Source organism: Oreochromis niloticus, linkage group LG6 (genome assembly GCF_001858045.2).
Source record: "Oreochromis niloticus isolate F11D_XX linkage group LG6, O_niloticus_UMD_NMBU, whole genome shotgun sequence".
Taxonomy (NCBI): Eukaryota; Metazoa; Chordata; class Actinopteri; order Cichliformes; family Cichlidae; genus Oreochromis; species Oreochromis niloticus.
In genome coordinates, this window is record NC_031971.2 from 35,717,245 (window position 1) to 35,736,760 (window position 19,516).

Below are 19,516 nucleotides of genomic sequence, written 5' to 3' on the forward strand. Positions count from 1 at the left end.
GCATGTTTTATATTTAAAAAGTAAAGCTGATAAATGTTCGAGTGTTTGTTTTTACAAATATCATATGTCACAAAATTACTGGCTTACAGCATGTTACTTGATTCCTAATTCCTGAAAAAATATATACTTTGTGGTAGAGCATTTTGAACCTCTGACGAGCATCAAGAAATAATTGCTTATTAACAGAAAACTGATCCACTGCACATCCATTTTTATCTGCATACATTAGCATTTGGTTACATCATTTAAACTGTTGGTGTTTGTCTCTTTGCAGGCTAATGCCTTTCATCCATTGCACTTATACACCTACTATTAGTGGTGGAGCTATTCTAGTGATTTAAATTGTGTGCCCACATGCATGTGACTAATAGGTAATAATGCATGTATGCACTGGACATAATGTCACAGGATGCATTGGATTCTACTTTGTTTGCTTGAGCTGGAAAAATAAGTTGTCATGTATGCAACAGATGTGTTTAATGCACACGTCTGTTGGCACACATCATTTTGACAAAGCTTGGTTTCTCAGGTGTGCTCCTTATGCCACAAGTACTCTCAGTATCTTTTCACCCTCTTAACAAATAAAAGTTATCTTTCATATTGAGTTTTTTTGGATTAATATTGCTGTATTCTTTAAATGTTCAAACTGTAGTTATATGAATAGGACAAAAACATTGTAATATGGTAATTAAAACATGTTAAAGTAAATAAATAGTTCACTGAAGAGTAGTTATATGTGGTAAAAGATTTCGATTTTTTCCTCCTATTACTGATGTTTCGGAAAAGTGAGTGTATGCTTTTGTTTCTGGTTTCTACAACACATTATTGTGAGTTGTACTTTGGACCAATATTGGCTTTTAATCTATTTGTGGTCATAACAACAACAACTATGAAACATAAAAAAAGAGACATTTTAAATATTTTATACCTACTACAGGAATACTTTCTTTCAGTTTTTTGTTTGAGTCTCCAAACAGCTTTTTTTGTATTTTACTGGTAACACCTTAAACGTTTATGTGAGCTATGTTTTCTCATTCTTTCATACACAATATCACTATTCATGTTCAAAATATAGCATTGAATTTTCTGCAGGTTTAAATAATTCAACATTCACAAGCTAGCATGTTTGACATGAGCTGTATCTGGTAAAAACATCAGACTCAGTAGCTGTTATCTTTGTACAACTCAACTCATGTCCAAAATAGCTTCACTTGTTTACTTGTGGAATAAGTGACATCGTACTGTAGCTGTAGTGGAACACGAAGGATCCTCGAATAGGCAAGAGAAAAGCATTGTACTGAGGTTGTTTAAATCTTTGGAACACAGACATGTGCACATAGAGACCACGATTTGATTTCTTCATAAGAATGAAGCAGTAAAAGCAGACCGAGGGTAGCGGTGTTCTCTGGATAAATGGCCTCTGGTATCACTTTACTCTTTCAAACACACTCACACACACGCACACCTACACACACACAAACACTAAGAGGCAAACTGTTGTCATTTCACCCTGAGACTGAGCAAGCTACTTTGTTATCCAGATGGCTTAATTACTACATGCTAATAACAATCACACTAGTTTATGTATACATTTGTGAGGAAACTAAAACAACTATAAAAATGGATGTTATGTAAGGATGAATTGCTTCTATGGTGTGCTATTTATATTGTGTAGGTAATTATGAAACTACCTGCAACATTTTCTCTCTAAACTGCAGCCAGGGGCAGTGGTTTCCTGGAGTCTTGCTCTCACCTTGAGAATACATATGATTATATGAATAATCTTTTTTATATTAAATTTTCACCTCTTTACAATAAACAGCACTACTCCTTGCTAGTAGTATAGCTTTTGGGATGCTGTTGCCCAACGTATCAATTAACCACTTTGATGCTGGCTGAAATATTTAATTTGCTACTGAATTTTGTCCCAGGTAATTAAATTTATAACTCACACATAATAAATTCTATACCGTTGGTGAGTCCACCATGGTATCACCGTGAGGTTTACTTTTTGGTCATTAGTAAAAAAGTCTTATGCATCCATCCACAGGTCTCCAAAGTTAGAGTGGCAAGGCTGAAGTGGTTTGGACATGTATAGAGAGGGGATAGTGAACTTGTTGGACAAAACATGTTAAAAATGGAGCTGTCAGGCAGGAGGAAGACCACCGGGAAGATTCATGGATGTAATGAAGGGCATGCAGAGGGTTTGTGAGACAGAAGAGTATGTAAGAGAGGGTGAGATGGAGGCAGATGATCTACTGTGGTGAAGAAGAAGAAGAAGAAGAAGAAAGTGTCATGACAAAAGATTTAGCACCACATATCTATTCATTTCTGTTTTCTAACTGTTTCAAATAAGTAAGTCGTGGAGCTGTCTACAGTGTTCTCCCTCTTGTTCTCTTACATTAACACACAACCAGCCTGTTGGTGACCAGCTGGTCAGCTCTGTGTTTGCTTAAACAAAAAATGAACTCTTTCTTTTGTCTGAAAAGAAAATTGTACATTTCTAAATGAGATCAAAGAATGCATCAATGGTTTTTTTCATGGAGACCTCTGCAAATTTTATAAGCTGCCTGTAAAAGTTCATAATGCGAATGTTGACTCAAAACTCTAGTAAAGGATCATTTGCTTCCTCAGTTCAGATGAACACTGACAAATATCTTCAACCTCAAAGGGTTCCTTTTTTAACATGTGTAATTAATGGGAGGAGGAAGACAGCAGCCTATGCTGCTGTGTGAGAGATGTATATAATTAACATATAAATACATCTAAATGTTGAACTTATTACTGTTGCTTTGCTAGTATATTGTTTATTATAAGCCTTGGTGCTATGACCGTACCCCCCTTTCCCTCCACAGGTTGCAGTTATGGCCACAAATAGAATCTAATTCTGTGAGAAATACTGAGACTTGTAGTGTTGCTTTTTATGTATGCCCATTTTGAGCAGGTAGGTTATTACAGGCATTTTTTCCTGTTTTCTGGAACAAAACCTGTAAGTTTTGATATCACTTTGGGTTTCAATATGAAAAATGAAATCAAATACGAGATCCTTAGGAATAACACATTCACATTTATATATTCCATGTGGTTCTGGTGCCAAAATGTCCCACCTGATGAAGACCCAGGAGAGGATCATACTCAGCCATCTCTGAGCTCTGGTGAGCACACTGTCAAACCCCGGCAGTTCGCTTACCGTCCTGTTTGGGGTGGATGATCCAGTCATCTGCCTCCTGCACAGATCACGGTCACACCTGGAGAATACTTGAAGCATTATGAGAGTCATGTTTTTTGACTTCTCCAGTGTCTTCAATACAATTCAACCAGCACAGCTGATGGAGAAGCTGGAATGAGCTGGCATCAACCATCACCCAAATGCGTGGACAATCAACTACCTCACCAGCAGACCACAGTTCATGAGGCTTCAGCACTGTGTCCCTGAGGTAGCGCTATGCAGCACGGGAGCCCTCAGCGGACAGACTCTTTCCTTTTTACCTTCTACACTTTGGACTTCAGATACAACACCACAAATTGCCACCTCCAGAGGTCCTCAGATGATACAGCCATCATTGGATGTGTATCTGAGGGGACCGATCTTGAGTATAAGAAGGTCATCACCGACTTCATCATCTGGTATGAAAACCACCTGCATATCAACACCATCAACACCAGTAAGATGAAGGAGATGGTGATTGACTTCCAGAGGAAAGCACCACGAATCACACTGGTTAACCTCAACGTTTTGGACATTGAGGTGGTACAAATTAGGTGCTCACCTTAACAATAAACTAGACTGGTCACATAACACTCGTGCTCTGTTTAAGAAGGATCAAAGTCAACTTCATCAGCTGGAAAGGCTGAGGTCTTTTGGGATGTGCAGAACACTACTAAGGACCTTTTATGACACTATGATGGCTTCTGCTATCTTAAATTCAAATTCAAACTTTATTTGTCACACACATAATCATACACAGTACGACATGCAGTGAAATGCTTATTGCTGTGCAATGCCTGACCATTAAACTACACTACAGAAATTGACAAGATTTACAAAATTTACAAATTAAAATTTAGAAGTTAAATAAAAAAAAGGTCTAACAGATCTAAACAATAAATTAAGAATTTAACCTAAGAAGTAAAGAATAAACTAAGAGTTAACTGTAAAGATAAAACATAGAATGTGCAAACAAATAATTTAAGAAAGAAATTATAAGAAGAATGCAGATAAACAGAGTGCTTGCGGTGCCGTGATGTATGAGAGTCCAGTCATGTCCTACACCTGGTTCAGGGCCTGAATAGCCTGGGGGAAGAAGCTCCTCCTCATTTTCTCTGTTTTGGTCTTAAGGGAGCGTAAGCGCTTCCCAGACCTCAACAGTGAGAAGAGTCCATTGTTGGGTGGGAGAGGTCCATCATGATCTTCCTGGCTTTGGTCATGCACCGCTTAGTGTAGACAGACAGCAGGTCAGGAAGATTAGAGCGAATGATGCGTTCGGCTGAGCGCGCCACTTATTGCAGATCTTGTCTGTCCTACTTGGTGCTGTTCCCAAACCAGGTGCAGATGTTTCCTGTCAGGATGCTCTCAATGGTGCAGGAGTAGAAGTTCTTAAGCACCCTCAGTTGCAGACGGAAGTCTCTAAGTCTTCTGAGGAATAAGAGACGCTGGAGGGCTTTCTTGACCAGGGTGTTGATGTGACATGAGCATGACAGGTCCTGAGTGATGTGAACACCCAGGTATCAGAAGCTGTCTACTCTCTCCACTGGTGCGCCACTAATGGTCAGGGGCTTATAATTCCTCCTGCTTTGTACTGAAGTCCTCCTCAGTCTTTAGGAGGAGGTTGTCCTCCTGGCACCAGTTCTCCAGGTTCCTAATTTCCTCCAGGTAGGCCTTCTCTGTGTTGCATCATCATATTGTCTGCTGGGAAGGTGGCAGCACGGAGTGGGACAGCAAGCATCTTAATAGACTGGTAAATAGGACCAGCTGTGTCCTACAACAGCATGCAGTCCTACACCGTGGCTGTAGGTCTACTGCTGAAGTAGGTCCTTCATCTCAACAGCAGTCAGACACAAGTGATAAACATTGTTTAAAAATACATGTATATATATGTTATGATTTCAGCACTTTATGTATATAAAAAAGGAAAATTATTATTTTAGTATTTTACTGTATATAGCAACCATTTGTACATAGTATAGTATTTTGGCTTTTTCGTACACCTGTTTTCTTATTTACTTTTTTTTTCTATTTTCCTATTTCTACGATTCTATATTTTCAGCGTTTCATTTAATATGTTTGACATTCATTCCTTATATTCGTGCTTCACTGTATATAGTCAGACCTTTATTGTAACATTATTATGATTTCATAACAATTTATAATATCACAATAATATAATAATTTCACAAAACACATATTTTCATATTTTTCATTTTTTCAGGATATTCAATAGCAATTATAATTCTAAGGACAGAGAGAGACCGAGAACTTCAGTGTTATTTCCATGATGACCTGTCTCCCCCATATGACCTACTTCCACTACGGGTTACGTCAGATTCCATCCATTCAGTGTGTGTGTTTGTTTTCATGTGTGTAAGCACAAGGGAGCATACATATGTGTTTATACCTTGTATTTTAGTATTATTCGTCAACCTTTGCAGCAGTCATCTGTTGTGTGTGTGTGTGTGTATGTGTGTGTACATATGTGTGTATATGCAACTGAGTGCAGCAGTGAGATTCTGTCTTTGGTGTCTATCACTCTACACTAATCCAATTGTGCACAGAAAGAGAGAAAGAGAGAGAGAGAGAGGGAGGAGGGAGAGAGCGTCAGTAGAGGAGCACATACAGCTGGCTGCTCTCCAGTTCTAAATGGCAGCCTGGATGGGGATATCTATTAGAGACTGAGAGTGCAGTAAACACACCCACCCCCCAAAAACACAGACACACACACATGCAAAGAAACCCACTAACACGCCCACTCACTTAAAACAGGCATATAAACCGGCACTCATTTACACACACATTTATTTCCACAATGATAGGAGCCAGTGCATCGTTGTCTCTCTCTAAGAAAATAACATTCACTAAGTCGAGCCTGCATAAGATAAAGAGGGACAGAAACTGTAGATGCATAAACCAATATGCAATTAAAGTGACAAAATGACTCAGCCTTAGCACTTTTTCTCTCTCTACAGCTCTCCAGCAGGCCTTGTTGAATGTGTGGCAGAATCTTGAGGTCTTGAGTGACGCTGTGAAAATGTATCTCTTTTTGTGAGAAGATAGGTCCCACAGTGCCATCTGCTGGACACATTCTTTATAATGGCTTCTTAACAGACTAGGATTTATTCAGCGCACACGAGCTTCATTTTATGCAGATGATTGTTACAAAAATATGGTCCCATCCAACAGTTTTCCAAAATGCTTTAATTTCAATGAAAATATTACATTTAGCTATTTATATATACAGAAAAAAAATTAACTTGTGTCAGTTATATATTTGTTTATGAGAGGCACCTATAACACCTCATAAAGAGCAGAGGTAAAGTCGAGGTTACTGTAAGTTACTTACAACTTAGAACAACTGCACACAGCTAAGAAGTGATGAAGCATCCCAAGCAGTGGTTGCTTTTTTGATAGGAATCAAAGGCCATAAATTTTGAGAATCAACTAATCGAAACAAATACAAGACAAAAAATTCAAATAATTGCATTGTTGTTTTTATGCTTAGAATCTTTTGAGGTTAGTTGCTTCATCAAGGAGCGCTCCCTTCCAGTTTCTAGCAAGTTATTTCTAGCAGATAACGACATGACAAGATGATATTAAGATTTTGTAAAAAATTTTTTTAAAAAAAGTCCTTTTCCCTTAAAAATTCTCAGTTGAAAAGTTGGCATTGAATCCAACCATCACAAAGAAAACAGAGGCTCTTGCTCTGATCTGAGTCTCTCAAGTCTCACATTTTATTACTTAAGGAATTTCTTATTAAGAGATTTGGGTCAGGTGGCCATGTTATACATCACACTTACTAACCTGCAGTTATGTGTTGTAGCCTACGCTATGGGAAGTGCAACATATAAAGCATTCCATCATGGCAGTTTTATCACTGTGACTTGTTTACAGTGTTTATATTACAGGCTTGCCAATATCCTGTTTCCCTGACACTAGTGCAGCATATGTGCACAGAGGGTCACTGCGGAGTTTCTGACTTTAGATAAAAACTGATTTCATGTCAGAAGGCCCAATAACCTCACATTACACAAGCTCTCACCTTCTTAATTTCCTGTTGTAACAGCAATCACTAAATACATTTTACAGGCAAAATGAGATGTGGTTGTGGTTTCTTAAGATTTTCATGGTTCATCTAAAATAAGGTAAGCAGGATTGTATTTGTGTCAAAGTGATGTGAAAAACACAATTAGCAAAAATTGTGATTAGGGAGGAATCATTCAGTGACAGGATGAGATGAAGCAGTGAAGAGCATTAAAAATTCTAATGTCTGTGGGGACTTGGGGGTGGGGGCTGTGATATGAGCTGAGAAGTACTGCTGGGATTTAGTTGTGTGTGTGACTGCTTATGTGTGAAGGGGAATATTTATGGGTGTGTGTGCATGTGAGTCTTCAACAGACAGATGAACAGACAGAAATAGCCGGAAGATGAGAGCGAGATATGGAGGTATGTGCATACGAGGGTGGAGGAAGATGGAAGACACTGGGTTTCAGAATGGAAGTGAGCGAAAGGCGAGTAGTACTGACAAAACAATTTAATGGGTGGATTTACTACAACAATAACAAGTGGGAGCTTATATTTCAAGTCAATTTCAAAGTCAGTATCAGTGCCACTGTTGTTTTTGTGTAAAATTTATTATGTGAGTGGTAATAAATGAGTATGACTGGATCTTTCACCCTGTGTTTTTTTTTCTTTTTTCTTTCATTACACACACCATTACCCTTTGCCAAAGAAATTTCTTGTTGCTGATGATCATTCATCATGTATTGCCAATCTTGGGCTAATTTTGAAATGACATATACAACATAGTGAAATCCTGTTTCTACATCATGAAATAGTCCATTTTAAATTTACATTTTATTGTGGTACTCAGGTACCTATTGCTACAGTTTGTCTCACAGAAGGTTGATACCTTATCCATACCTTTGTGCTAAATGTAAGGATACATCCAGTGCCAGTAACCTTGCACAGCATGACTATCTTGCTATCATTACAAGATATAACAGGTTAATTAGAGTTCTTTAGTAGGGGAGACCAGGGATAGTTGTAACATTTTTTGACATTTCTGTTTGTAAATTGGAGCTGTTTTAAGGTAGTGGATTCAAAATGTAATGCAAAGTATTTACATGTCTCTGCTATTAAATAGTGCAGCTATTTTCTCTGCAGCACAATTACCCATTCACAAAGAGTGAAATGTTACAATTAACCCCATAGTCTGGGTTAGTTGTACCATATCCTGGGGTGAAATGTAACACAATGAAATAAGGGTACTGACAAAACATTAACATGTAATCTTTTTTATTCAACACATGAATGCACTTAGAGCCATTTATGTAGCTATGTGTGTGTGTGACAGAATGCAGAAATCTAGCTTTTGAACATATTCCAACCCCCCAAAAAATACAAATTATGGAATTTTCTGCAACTGAATATTTCATTAATTTTGGTTGGTCTTCCTTGAGATTGGCCTCATTGGCTCAGTGGGCATCGTAACCTACAACTCTTGCACCAACTTTTGAACATAACAATGAAGCTGAAAAAATGTAGTTGTGCACCAGCATCGCAATTCCATTACTTTTTATCATGGCTTACCTTGGTGTGGTTTGCAAAGTGCTTCAGAAAGATGAGGAAATCTGTTTCTTGCACCCATCCTTATTTATTTCCACTACCAATACTTCCTACTGGTCCATCTCTGACACAGTGGTCTGCATAATGTATGTGTGGGAACACAAACATTGGAGGAATTGTGTTGCCAATGGCATTAACCGCATATACAAAGGTGACCAGTGAACCTCTCTCTGCTGATGTCGTTGTCCCAACTTATTTAATATACAGTAAGTTAAAGTAATTGTGTGGTAAGTCGTAACATCTGCATTATTGTTACAACTAACCCAGATTGTTGCTGTTACAACTGACCCAGACTCCTATAGCCATGAAATAGCTAAGATTACAGCCAAGGGCTAAAACATTAGCACTAAAGACCTACACAGAATATATCCCCATAGACATACAAATAACATAAGTTAAGTTTGATGAGTTTAACTGCAAAGTAGATAATGCTATTAGAAATTGAAATAAAGTAGAAAAACTTACTTTTTGGCATACAAATTACTTTTTTTCATGTTAAATTCTCTGTGTTTGACAAAATGTGCTGATTTTTCACATGTGATAGAAGAACTGAATTGGGCATGCACAGGATGAGTCACATCATTTGAAACTTAGCCCTGATTGGAGAAACTGGAAGTGTTACAACTGACCACTATCCCCGGTCTCCCCTACGCTTGTGTTGCCTCAAAACTACTTATGTTAAATTAATTCAGTTGGCGGCTGACTGAAGTCTTCTAAAATACTTATCATATAAACACGTGAATGGCATCAAGCCAAAATCTTCAGTGACATTACTGTAAAACAATTGAGCTGATGGCTAGTAGGATATATGGTGGACAGGCCTGCCATCCAAATACTGTTACAGATACATGAATCTGGATTAGCTTTCAGTAAGCTAAGCTAAATTTATTACAAGCATGCTTTAGTTTCCCTTGCTCACACACACATCCAGTGCTTGTTATAATTGACGCTTGGAGTCTTTTAATGATGAAGACAAATGACTTCATTATTAGGTGTTTTCATGTGTACATGCTTTAGCCATTCTCCTGTTTTTATGTGTGTCTGTGTTCGTGGTCTTGTTTTGCAGGTGTGTAGATGTTACTTGTGTCTGCCTTATGGCTGTGTGTGTGTATGTGTCTGTATGCAAATTCTAACCTTTACCTTGTTAAAACTCTGTTTCATGAGGTTAATTGCTTCATTTATCCTAGGTTGTTTGATTTTTTACGCTTTTAAATTAAACTTATTTTCTCCTGGGTGTGTGCGTGTTTTTAATTTGTGTGTTCTTGCTCATGAGTGTATCAACCAAAGATAAGTTCTCCCAATCATGAGCAGGGGAAGCAAGGGGAAGGCAAAAGCTCACTTCATACTTTCTCCTAATTGTGTTATGAGTCCATATGGCAGAGTTGTACAATACCATGATTTTAATTTCTCGTCATGTGCAGCTATTATCAGATGCTATTCATTTGCTAAGCATATTTACCAGAAGCATTATGCTTTCACAGATGAGAGACAGTGAGAAAGAGAACCCCTAATCTGAAAATAAATTAATGCCTAAATGCATTTAAATCTAAACAGTTCATCTGGGAATAAATTCACCACTAATGGCATGTTTATGAGTAGAGTCATGCATGTGAATCATGATATAATGGGGCCTGGGGAAGGTCTGCCTAGATAGCATACATGAGATTTTGGCTCTGTGCACACAGGGTGCTGCAATTCCAATGCTGAGCATTAGGGGGAGGTAAGAGACAGATGGGGCAAATGCAAGTACTCGGTGAGGAATTCAAATGAGAAATGAAATGAAAGAATAAATGTAAATAAAAGTCATTACTGAAAACCTCAAGCACCGAGAATAATTTTCAAACACTTTTATGAATCCCTCCACTTTATTTATCGTCCACTGGTCACAATGTTACCATACAAAACTCACTTCCAACATGGAACTGCATTGGAATGTGACTATTTTCAATATGCACACACACATTCAATAACAAAATTAAATACAGTTGTTTAGAAAATAAACAGGGCAGAGGAAAAGAGACACATTGAGTGATATCAAGACATGCAGTGACAAATATAAAAAATAGACATTTTGTTTTCTTTTTCTGTACAAACATACATGGACACATATAAATATATAGAAGTAAAAAAGAGTATTTTTAAAATACAAAGATCAAATTGTACAGTTACATTCCATAATAACAAAACAGGAGACATAGCACAATATTCAAGTTGGTTTTGCCGTTTTGCACAGACACTGTACAATATTGTACACTGTAAGAGCAGAAATTAGATCACACAACTGTTGCTTTCTCCCTGTGGAGTCTCTTCACGCTGCTGTAAACATTACAAATGAAGAAAGGGTACAGTTTTTGTCGGTGGATTTCCTTTTGAAATCACTCATTCAAGCAACTTTGAGCAATCTGTTCTTTCAGTGCTCGCTTTGATGCTTTTAAGTCACCCAGATCACAACTTCAGTGCTGTTTTTTTACCTTTCTCTCAGCACTGAAAGGTAAGGAGAAAATCTGTTAAAATAAACAAGACGAGCATTACAGTGAATGTGAACGTTTTTTTTTTTCTTCTTTTTAATGTTGGCACAAGGAACAAGCATTTACCATAATGTGGTGAAATATTTCTTCATATCACACAGTGAAACAATGCTATGCCTTTTCTTTTTCTCTAGTTTTGCCTGACATCCTGCAGCAGTTTGTTGATCTCTTGGACCAGCTCACTTGCATCCATGCCAGCCTCGTGGCGGTTCTCGCTACGCTTGCCACTCTGGTGACCCTGATGGAAAACACCATCAAAGTCATCTTCCTCATAATTCTCTGGAATTTCCTCCATTGCTGGTAGCCACTTTAAGTGTGGAGGCTGGCCACTGGTGGAAGTGGGAGTCGAAGTTGAGGGTGAGGATGAGGATGAGGAAGAAGTAGAAGAAGAAGAGGAGGAGGAAACATGGTTAGTCCCATTTCCAGACCCACTTCCTGGGTTTAGATAGTGAGTACTGGCTGCCCATGCAGCCACCCCTGGGGGGTAGCTGGGACCTTTACCACCCGGCAGCAACCCTCTCCGGTTGTCCTGGGGAACAGCGTTGTTACTGTGGTTACCAACAATGTTGCCACTTCGTCCATTTCCTCTCTCAGTGGTTGATGACGATGAGGTTGGGCTTGTTTCAGTGCATTCGGCATAGGAGTCCATATTAGGGGGTAGGAGTCGCTGAAACACAGAGTTCATCTCTGTGAGGAGGGAGCCAGCCCCTCCTCCAGCTGCACACACATCACCTCCTGCTCCAGAGACAACACCTCCAGCTCCTTCCTCTTCATTCCCAGATTCTTTGCCAAAAGTAGAGAAGCTCTTGCGGCGCTCCGAGTCAACGGAGGACTGGTCATCATCGAGTGGAGGCTGCTGGGAGGACTCCTCCCCAGGGATGTACATGTTGTTGCGGTAGTCAGCAGAGGAAGCGGGGGAGGAGAGGGGAGGCATCCAGCACTGGTCAGAGTGTCCCAGGACACGACATTCATCCGTGCACAGTCTCATAGCTAAAGCAGAAAACAAAACAAAAAAAATGACACTGAGTCAAGAGATGGTTCAACTACAAAAATCTTTCTGACATTCGTCATGCATCAGGCAAAGTAACAACAAAAGGTCTGCAAAACAACTCAAACAAATCATATGTTTAAAAATCCTCAGACAAAACCTTTTTTTTTTTTTTTTTTTTTATGGTTGTCAATTGGTACGGAAAATGTCAACACCCCTGAATAATACAAGCCACGAAGTCTGAGACTGAAGTAAAGAGGGGTGAAAGTGTTATATTTGAAGTGATACACAGTTCACCAGGAGGACAAGGTGCTGATTTCTTTAAGGAGCAGGGATCCTGTTGAGTCTGACGAGCCATGCCTTATTCTGTTAGAATGATCCATGTACAATATCTAATTAATATTTCATGGTGCACCACTTCAGTCTTTCATTAAAATCAACATCACAGCTCTGCTTTGTAGGTTTTTTATTTATTTATTTTTCTCTCAGTCTCTTCATATTCCTGTTTGGAGGGCCAGGTAGTGCCAGGTATGAAGACTATGACAGGATTTAAATAAACAAATAGACAAGTGTCAGATCCCACCCAAATGGCATCATAGGCAGCTATTAATGTAATATTTGGCTGTACTTCCAAGTATGTCCACATATTCCAACTACAAGACTGAGGCAGGGATTTGCTTGTTTGTTCTTTTATCCTATCCAGCATGAAAAAGCACATTTGCCCATCTAAATAGAAAAATCTAAACAAATTAAATCTACTGAAGAGAAACAGTGGTAATCCTCCCTCTCAGCCCATTATCTTCTTCCCCTCCTTTTTCTTTTATATTAGCATAAAAGATAGCAGAAGAGAAAGGGAGGGAGAAGGGTTCCAACACCTCCAAGTCATTTTCAAAGGGAGAACAAAAATAAGATACAGCAGGACTGTCCACATCCACCAATACTCGCGTTATCCATCTCTGTAAAGATTGTAATACATTAACAAAATGAGGGAGCAAAAGAGAGAGAGAGCTAGAGATCCTCAGGATCTCACGAAGGAGAAAGCAAAAGAAGGATGGAGTCAGTAAGAGAGAGAATAACATAATTCTAAAAGCAATTACTATGAATTCTCCTCAGTTCAGACATGAAAGCGCACCACTGTCACTCACCAGGGGGAAAAAAAGAGAAAGAAAAGAAAAAGAAGGAGGGAAAAAAACAGCACTCTGAGACGCATACCGATGAGTGACAGGCGACTCATCTCCGCTCCAGGGAGGATTTTACAGACACGACTCTATCTTAGGGGCAGATAACGCACACACACAACCACACACACAGTAACAGCCAGACACACTGTAACCTCTCTCAGTGTGATAACGAGCGTGGAAATGAGGGCTGTGTGGAAGAATGGGGCTGAGTACAATAGGGATTGTGTTGGAAACAGGGTGAATGGAGTGGCTGTAAAGGCAGGTGTACAGACAAATAATGGGCTTAGGCCTGGTGCTGTCCATGGTGCTGAAATTTGTCAGGGAGGCAGTACACTGGGTGCCCGGGCGCGGTCCGCAGGAAGACAGCTTGTTTCAATTGTAGCTCATTTTCAATTTGAACTGAGAAAAAAATCTCTTATTTCTAAGATCATGAGTGGGAAATGGCCATTTCAACTGACTCAAAGTGAAGCAAGACATGAAATTAATCAGAAACCTACTACTGACAACTTCTGCAAAGTACAATAAAACGGAGGTGCAATTATGCTCTGGATGGTGAAGCAATAATTGAGTGTGAGTTGCTGCAATAGAAGGTGTTGGGTATGTAAGTCAGCTGACTGGCACCTAGTCATGCTGTTATGAAGGTGATGCAAAACAGGAAAAGGTGTCGTTCTACACAGGGACATAGGCTAAAGAGGTGGGTTGCATCACCAAAATCTCACCTGGGTGGAGTCGATGGTGCATTTCAAGGTGCATCAGGTCAGAAAAGCCCTCCCCCAGCAGCAGTCTGTCCACGGGGGATTCCCGCCCCATGTCACAATCACTGTCCCCCGCCTCGCTGTCCCCACGGCCACTGTCCTTCAGGCTGAACTTGTCCATGTCTTGTAACGCATACCTGTGAGAAGCCATTAAAAAAAAAAAAGACTATGAACACATATAAGTATAGTCTGAAAATAAGTAGTAGAATTTTACACTTTGGACAAACACAGGTGGCACATTCTGTTTTGCAGGTTAAACAAATCAATATGTCCTTAGAGAAGATTAGTGACAAGCACATTAAATCAAACTTAGGGCTGTTTCTGGAATCTGTCAAAACTTGTGACAAGCCTTGACCCATTAATTCTACACGCAAGTAAATTGCATCCATAAATAAATCATAGCAGCCACTAGGGTATCAATAAATATATCATCCAAAGATCATAATCAGATATTATGATGAAAGCAGTGATGGATGCAGACTTTATAACCTGAGCTCCTTTTAGCACAAAGGATTTTTTTGTGATATTCAGACATCTAAGGGTTTCACACTTAGAACAGAAGACCAGAAGACATTGGTATGACAATTGGAATATGAAAAAAAAAACCATTTGGACACCATAAAATCATGACCTACATGTAACTGATCAACTGACAGGGAAACCTGCACAACAGGTTGTTGACAAATGTCGGACACAATGAAAAACAAGAGGTTTAAAAAGTAAACAAAAGATAATCTTTTTTGGGGGGAAGGGGTGGCTGGGGGGTTGGGGGGTAAATTACCTGTAGCTGCGGGAGTATTTGTTGCCACGGAAACTGGGTCTGGGCTGGTACTGGCCCTGATGGAGCATGGACAGAAGCTGTGAGACTTGCTACATCCAAAAAAAAATGACAAAACAAACAAAATAAAACAAACAAAAAGAAACAGAAAGGGGGGATGAATAACAGATGGAGAATTGAGGAAGGGGAAAAGAGAGACAGACAACACAGAAGACAAAATAATGGATGAGTAAACACAAAATGGATGATGGAGGGGCTGCTAAAAATGGATGAGACAAAATGGATGATGTTAAAACAAAAAGGGGGGTTGAGGGTGAGTCTAGATGAATATGTAGACATATGACTGGGGGGGTGAGTCATGGTCATGATGGAGGTAATGGTGACAGGGTGTAAACAAGGTAAAGACAAAGACACGTCTATAATCATCAACAGTTTTTAATGAGAATCAGTTTGATCTACAGGGCAGTGTTGATTAAGTCACTGCCACACATGGAAATGATGAGTTAATTTGCTCAAACAGGGACAGCTGTGTGAGGATGAGAAGGCTGGTGTGTGTGTGTGTGTGTGTGTGTGTGTGTGTGTGTGTGTGTGTGTGTGTGTGTGTGTGTGTGTGCTTGAGAGAGAGAGAGAAACACTGAGAAAGAAAATTTGGAAAGGGGCTGAGGGATCACATTTGAAATATCTGAAAGTAATTTGTTTCTGTGTGTGTGTGTGTGTGTGTGTGTGTGTGTGTGTGTGTGTGTGTGTGTGTGCACTTACCTCAACTGGTGGAGTTGTGTGTGCCAGTTCCAGGGCAAAGCTCTCTGGAATATGATTGGACGAAATGGTCACTAGGCTGTTCAAGGATTGGCGACTGTGGTGGTTCTGCCTGCTCCCTATCTGGGCTCGTTCCATGGGAGGTGTGGCTGAAGGGGAGCGGTGGTGGGCTCTGATTGGGAGAGTGCCATTCACTGTGGGGACCAAGGTTATATCACCTTTGTGGATTTGGCGTGAGGGCTTCTTTGGGTGGTGCTGGTGGGTGGATTCTGCTACCCGGCAGTTATAGGAGTGCCTGGTGTCCTTTTTCTCCCGGTTACAGCGAGAAGCAAACACCACCATGATAAACATGAGTGCGACGCAGATGGCTCCCAAGGAGATGATGATAATCAGAGATACATCAAGTGAGGTCTCTCCTTGGTCTGTTACTGACCCGTGGTTCTCAATGGTCTCATGGAGAGTGATTTTCAGAACGGCCTTAGCACTGAGACTCTCACTTCCTTGATCTCTGACCACAACAGTCAGCTCTGCATGGTCATGGGGGAAGTTCTCCAAACTAGCGTTGGCATGGATCTCACATGTTCTTGGCTCAATGAAGAAGAATCCTTCTTCGTTGCCACTGACTATAGAGCAAATGAGCTCAGCATTGACTCCTGTATCTCTATCAGTTGCCCTAACCACAGTTATTAAGTGTCCAGCCTCTGTAAACTTTGAAGCAGGCACATCTGCAGTGAAGTTCCACAGCTGAGGGACCACAATGACTGGAGGGTTGTCATTTTCATCCAGAATGTTCAGAATAACTGTGGCATTGCTGAGCAGTGCTGGTTTTCCTGCATCCTTTGCTTGCACAATAAAGGCTATACGGCTAACATCCTCTCGATCAAATGTGCGCAGTGCATAGATAGCGCCATTAGAGGGGTCAATGGTGACATAGGTGGAGATAGAACTGCCGTGAACAGAGTTCTCCAAGATGGAGTAGCTCACCTGCCCATTAGAATCCAGGTCAGGGTCAGTGGCCGAGATGGACGTCAGATATGCTCCAGGGGCATTGTTCTCTGATTTAAAGATCTCATATTGCCCCTTCTCAAAACGTGGTGGGTTGTCATTTTCATCAGTTACATGCACAGTGAAATGTTTGACAGTAGAAAGACTTGGAGTCCCTCGATCCTCTGCCACCACAGTCAGGCTGAACTCTGACCTCTTCTCTCTGTCTAGAGACACATTGGTCAAAATCATGTAGTTGTTCTCATATGTTTTCTGCAATTTGAAATAGCCTTGACCATGAAGCTTGCACTCCACCTCTCCATTCAGTCCAGAGTCCAAGTCCTCTACCCTGACCAAAGCAACAAATGTGTCCAAAGGTGAAGCTTCAGATACATAAGCTGCATCTCCATTCCCCTGAGAAGACATGAGAGTGATGCTGATGTCAGGTTTGTTGTCGTTGACGTCTACCACTTTGACCAGGATCTTGCAGTGAGCGGGCATGGAGTTTGGACCCATGTCCTGTGCTTGCACATCGATATCATAAGAATTAGCAGTCTCGTGATCCACGCGCCTGATGAGAGTCAGGTGACCGCTGTCGGGGTTAATTTTGAATGTCTCCATTATTTTCGGAGAGACATGACTGCTAAATGAGTAGACTATTTTGGCGTTTGTGCCCTCATCCGCGTCCGTTGCGTTTAAGTCAATGAGCAGAGTGCCAACAGGTGAATTTTCTGGGAGATTGATGACATATGACGACTTTTCAAAAACTGGACTGTTATCGTTTGAGTCAGTAACACTGATTTTAAGGAGGGTCGAACCCGTTCTCGGGGGAACGCCCCTGTCAGAGGCCGTGTATTGAAGTTCGTAACCAGAGCGCTCCTCCCGATCGAGCTCCCTGAGCACCACCAGCTCAGCATATTTAACCCCATCAGTCCTAGACTGAATGTCGAGCTTAAAGAAGTTGTTTGGTTCTAAGGCATATGAGTACAGTGAATTCTCCCCGACATCGGGGTCTGTGGCGCTGTCCAGGGGAATGCGCGCTCCCACGGCCGCGCTCTCGGAGATCTCAATTGGGATGACGACGCGAGCGAACTGAGGTGCGTTGTCGTTAATGTCAAACACCTCCACCTCGATGAGAAACAGCTGGAGGTGCTCAGTGGGGAGTGTTAGCACATCGAACTGAATGGAACAATTCAGATTCTTTTCGCAGAGTTTCTCGCGATCAATTTTGGTCTTGATGCTGATTTCTCCGTCCTGCTCGCGCACATTGAAGAAAGACGAGCTTCCTCGTTGCATAGCTCTAAAGCGGAGCGGCACCGAGCTTGGAAGTTTAGCCAGAACATCCGCGACGTCTTCTTTCAAGCGGGCAATGACAGTGCCAACCTTCTGCTCCTCATAAATCTGATATTTCAGTGTCTTGCCAGTGATGTGCTGCGTCGCCAGTGCCAAAACCGCCAGAACTTTCCACATTCTTGTTAGAAAGAGTCCCTTCATTTTGGTCTCCTTTGTATTTTGTTGAACTCCGAAATAAGTCCAAAAAATAACTGCAAAATGCAGTGGAGATCTGTTCCAGTTTCAACTTATTAAATGCTGAGCTCGCTGATTCAGTAGCTGCATTGCTTTCTCCACTGGGCAAGGGGAAAAACACCCGATTATTAAATGTAAGCTTGCTTAAGTTGCTCTAATTTCCATAAAACCATCCGAATGTGTTTCTGTCTGTTCTCCGTTGTCATACAGATCTGTTGCGCGCATCCAGTGTGCGGGGGAACCAGCGGAGTTCCACTGAAATCTGTGCGCCTTTCTCTCTCTCCTCCCTGCCTCTGGTCTGTGCGCCGTGCGCTCTCTTTCGCTCCCTCTCTCTATTTGAGGTGCCTCTGCACACAGAGTTGCCCAAAATAACCGCCTCAAACGAACTAGTTGTAGATCAGCCACGACCCTTTTTTCACATCCCAGGAAAGACAAACGATCCTTAAATCAAAAGCTGGCTGGTGGCCACTCAAACTCCGAAAAGAGAGGAAAGGGGAGGCGCAAGAGGGAGGAAAGGGATAAAGTGGGGGGGGTAAAAACCCCGCCCTGTGGGGGGTTCACTTTCACCACTTTTCAGAGTAACGACTACGCATCTACAATGGACAGAGTAGAAAATAAACTAAAAAAGAGAATACTGAAATTGCTTCCCCCGTTGCTATAAAACCCCGGGAAGGTTTACGAGTTTCTCGCTTCGGGTCTGTTCTGTCCAGACAGCGCGGAGACACAAAGAGTCTAAATTATCATTAAACAAGAAAGATATACAGTCACCTTCATCTTTAGCTTTGTAAGTCCCTATACTTGAATCACTGATAGACACACTTTTCAAATAAAACATATAACCTAGTCAAGCTATAACCAGCTGTCACCACACACTCCTGCTGAATGATTGACGCACCGGGTGTCTCGGCGTTAGTGCGTATGCGTGCCACCAGCTTGTACTGTACTAAGTCTTTTTCTGCTCTTTCAAGTGGCAGCTGACTACCCCCTTCTCCATGCTCAGACACTTTGTAGGAGATGTGTTCAGCGCAATATATTTTTTTCACATGTGCCTCATCTATAGCTGTCTATGGGTGAGGGTATAAGCCGGGTAAGCTGTGTGGCGAATCGCGTTGAAAGGAAGCCGGACTCTAATGAATGCCTTAAAAGAGTTGGTCACGCCGAGGAACAGCTCTGTCCCCGT

At 41.0% G+C, this 19,516-nt stretch overlaps 1 protein-coding gene across 2 annotated transcripts; it reads right to left on the minus strand.

Moving 5' to 3' along the window:
• Positions 1–10,685: 10,685 nt before the first annotated feature.
• On the minus strand, positions 10,686–18,835 carry pcdh18a (protocadherin 18a). Of its 2 annotated transcripts, none has more exons than XM_005470023.4 (4): positions 15,829–18,835; positions 15,073–15,161; positions 14,256–14,428; positions 10,686–12,357 (listed from the first exon to the last, which is right to left on the minus strand). In XM_005470023.4, the coding sequence occupies exons 1-4, from the start codon at positions 18,301–18,303 to the stop codon at positions 11,498–11,500; spliced, it is 3,597 nt and encodes a 1,198-aa protein (XP_005470080.1). In that variant the 5' UTR covers positions 18,304–18,835; the 3' UTR covers positions 10,686–11,497. The 2 variants fall into 2 exon arrangements, with proteins under 2 accessions (XP_005470080.1, XP_005470081.1); XM_005470024.4 differs by having other exon boundaries at positions 15,073–15,128; positions 15,829–18,833.
• Between the last annotated feature and the right edge of the window lie 681 nt (positions 18,836–19,516).